The sequence below is a fragment of the Galendromus occidentalis genome, unplaced genomic scaffold (genome assembly GCF_000255335.2).
Source record: "Galendromus occidentalis unplaced genomic scaffold, Mocc_1.1 scf7180000077130, whole genome shotgun sequence".
NCBI lineage: Eukaryota > Metazoa > Arthropoda > Arachnida > Mesostigmata > Phytoseiidae > Galendromus > Galendromus occidentalis.
In genome coordinates, this window is record NW_003805118.1 from 25,587 (window position 1) to 28,881 (window position 3,295).

General features: G+C 47.0%; 1 protein-coding gene across 1 annotated transcript; it reads right to left on the reverse strand.

Annotated features, from left to right (window-relative positions):
• Positions 1-1,320: 1,320 nt before the first annotated feature.
• LOC108863943 (ATP-dependent DNA helicase RecQ-like) lies at positions 1,321-2,679 on the reverse strand. Its single transcript, XM_018638694.1, has one exon. It carries the CDS (start codon positions 2,677-2,679, stop codon positions 1,321-1,323), a length of 1,359 nt encoding a protein of 452 aa, XP_018494210.1.
• Positions 2,680-3,295: the final 616 nt, after the last annotated feature.

Consider the following 3,295-nt stretch of genomic DNA (forward strand, 5'->3'; position numbering starts at 1 on the left):
TCGATGCTTCTATTGCACCCTCAACATCTACCATAAATCGATTACAAAATATGAGAAATCCACTCTCAAGTTTGGTGACGTCTTCCCGTCCATATTTTTCTACAAACCGTTCAGAGAACATCACTGATGTTGAACGAGAACTGGAAGCTCGGTTTTCGATGAGATGTCGAGCCCTGCGTACACTAGCTAAAAAATTCGTAACCGACGTGCTCATCAACGCTCGAGTAGTCAATTTGACTTTGAAAACATCCCCGTCGGCATCAGAGCAGAACTCCAAATCATGACAATCTGAGTTGAAGCTTACGTGTTGCCCACCCACATCGTTCTCCCGATTCTCTGGAGGAGGACTCCTTATGCTGACGTGCATACTGGGATCAGATACATCGTTAACTATCAGACTCGCATGCGTCGAAACATTCGTTAAATTTGATCGCAGTAGAGGATCCGGGTTATTCTCGAACCCATTTAGCCGGGACCGGTCAACGAGATTGAGAAGGGCCGTCGTACCGGTTGCACTATCCATGAGAACCAAATTTCCCAACGCTTTCGACATCGAATATTGTCGGTCAGGTTAATCAGGATCCGACTGAGCCATTTTCAAAATACAACGAATGAACTGGTTATACACCTCATAGTCAATCGATTCCGAAAGACCATCCGTGTCCGGCGCGGTCGCTGACAACATCGAATATTTACATTCAGCGATCATGATTTGACCTAAAACCACCCGGCTCCATATAGATGTCCTACTAGTACTATTCGGTAGGATTCCGAGGTATCTAGACTGACTGAAGAACTCCCCTCGCTCCTGCGTGATGAACCGAAACCGTGGAGGCGGGTGAAGTTCAGCCGAGTCCTCATCAACAACGGTGGAAACCGTTGCTGACGAATACCTCCACTGACCATACGCGGTGTCAACGTTGGACAAGCCAGTTAGTATCGCCCCCCCCCCCAGATTCGACATTCGTACGCTAATAAAATTCTTCTGTGCAATCGGAAGCGCTGGAACTTCAACCCCCGCTTCATCGAATCCTACGAGCTCGTTTCCTCCTACACTCGGGCCGTGAACAGTAGTCGGAGCAGCAGCGGAATTACAACAGAGCTCAAGGAGCCCCACCGATAACGCGTAGTCGATGAGCTCGCGCCAGTACGATAGGCCACGATCGCTCCCCCCCTCACCACTACCATCCCAACGATTGTTCAACTCCATCCGCCTAGAAGTAAACAGCCCCAAAATTTCCCCCCGATTTCTTCCGTTAAAAACTGGCTTTCCGATTTTCCAGGCTTGCCCACACATCCAGTGCGCCAACTTCGATCTTCCTAATGCGAACGTACGGTGACTGTCCGACACATCCCGCAAAAGCCAATTAGTTCTCGGTGGCAAGAGTCGAAGGGCACCGACGTATTTCGAAGTTTGCGGTACAATGTACAGATCGAACAACAAGGATCAAGATCCCAATTACCCGACGAATCAACGAAGGATTCTCTGCCGTCGAACACCGAAATTATTGATTGCCAAACGCAATTGGCGCGGTTGAAAATATGTTTAACAAGAGCATATTGCGTGGTCTCGAAACACGCTTGCGCCGGTTTCATTAGCATGTTTGTAACGAATCGCTGTCGCTGCGCAGTCAAAGTCGATAAAAAAACAGTCGATCTAGATTTTTTGCCATCCCTACCGGCCCTACCAATCTCTTGATAAAAATGCCGGATACTACTAGGATACCCGTAGTGAACGACGTGCCTGACGTTCCGTTTGTCAAAGCCCATCCCAATAGCAGATGTCGTCAGCATAATCCTGATCTCGTCTCGCAGAAACGCAAGCAGATTTTCGACTTTCAAAGCCGTTGGAAGGGTCGAATAGTAAACAACATGAGGTATGCGAAGAATTCCGAGCTCGGAACTGATTTTCTCGATATCTTTGATGTATCGGAAGTATACAAGCGTCGGCTCTTCACAGTCAATGCAATCGATAAGATCCGCCTCAGGGTTTCTCGCATTCCGTACATGTATGTAAATATTACGTCGAATACAAGAAGATCGGAACACGACGAAAGGCAACGCCGAGCGCAGAAGGCTCTGAACCATTCCCGATTCACGAATCGTTAAAGACGCGGTCAGGAACAGCGTTGGGCAGTTACTGAATCGATCGCCAATGTATGAGAATAGTTCGCTGTAACAGTTCCGGAAATACTGCCAATCGAAAACCACATGAGCTTCATCGACAACTAGTAATGAAAAACCGGACGCTCGATTAATTTCCAGGAACGTGTCGTAGTGCGCAACGAAGAACTCCGGGGAAACGAACAGCAAGTGCGAATCACCATCACGACAACGATCTAGGACTTCTCGGTTGGATTCGGGTCCTCCGTTGTCTGGGCCAAGGAAAGCGCTTTTGCACCCATACCTCACTCTCGAATTTTCCGCCTGGTCGCAACATAATGACCGTAACGGCGATAGTACCAATACATTCGATCGTGTGTAAAGGTGAATGAAAGTGTAAATTAGTGACTTTCCTTCCCCGGTCGGCATAATTGTCATCACATTCTTCCCGGACAGTAACGCTTCGATGCTTTCCTTCTGTAGCCCACGGAATGATCCAAGATCACGGAACCTCGATCTCAAAAACTCATCGAGCGGAATACTAGCCGGATTCGTCTCGAACGTCGAAGCACACATGCCTGAAAAATAAAATCCTATCCGAGACTATTCTGGGTACCGAATTGTCAATGACGACTATGACATCTTCCAGTTCCACGATCAATCACCTGCACTCGGCTCACGAAAATCCACATTCGACATAGTTGATGCTAAAGGTCGGTCCGATTTACAGGAAACAGTAACTTGAGAAAGCCGTTAAGTTCGATGACGATGAATCGCGATTTTAGAACGAAGTTAAAAATAAGCATTTCGGACCCGTTACCAATGTTATTACCGCCAATGGCAGACCCTAATGGGAATAAATAAGGTTTGACGATTTTAACTCTAATTCGATAAATCATATCTACTCTGCATGGAAAAAGGCATAGGCCGTAATTAGATTCATATCCCACGATGACGACGGTAGCTGTGGCCTGAATTACAGACACGTCACCGGCCACTATGCCAGGAAGATCCACTCGAACAAGCTGTAAACAATCGCATTTACAGAGTACCTGAGAAATGAAAAGAGTAGATCGACTCATAAAAAGCTTTATTTTTTTTTTCGTTTGAAAAAAAGTCATAAACAGAGATTCATCAGATTCAGTCAAGGCCGGAGCCTTGACTGAATCCAACCACCACCCTGGGGGCCGGG

What these genes read in the sequence shown, in the direction of transcription:
- LOC108863943 (XM_018638694.1), bottom strand. Translation starts at nt 2,679, where the DNA reads ATGTGTGCTTCGACGTTCGAGACGAATCCGGCTAGTATTCCGCTCGAT.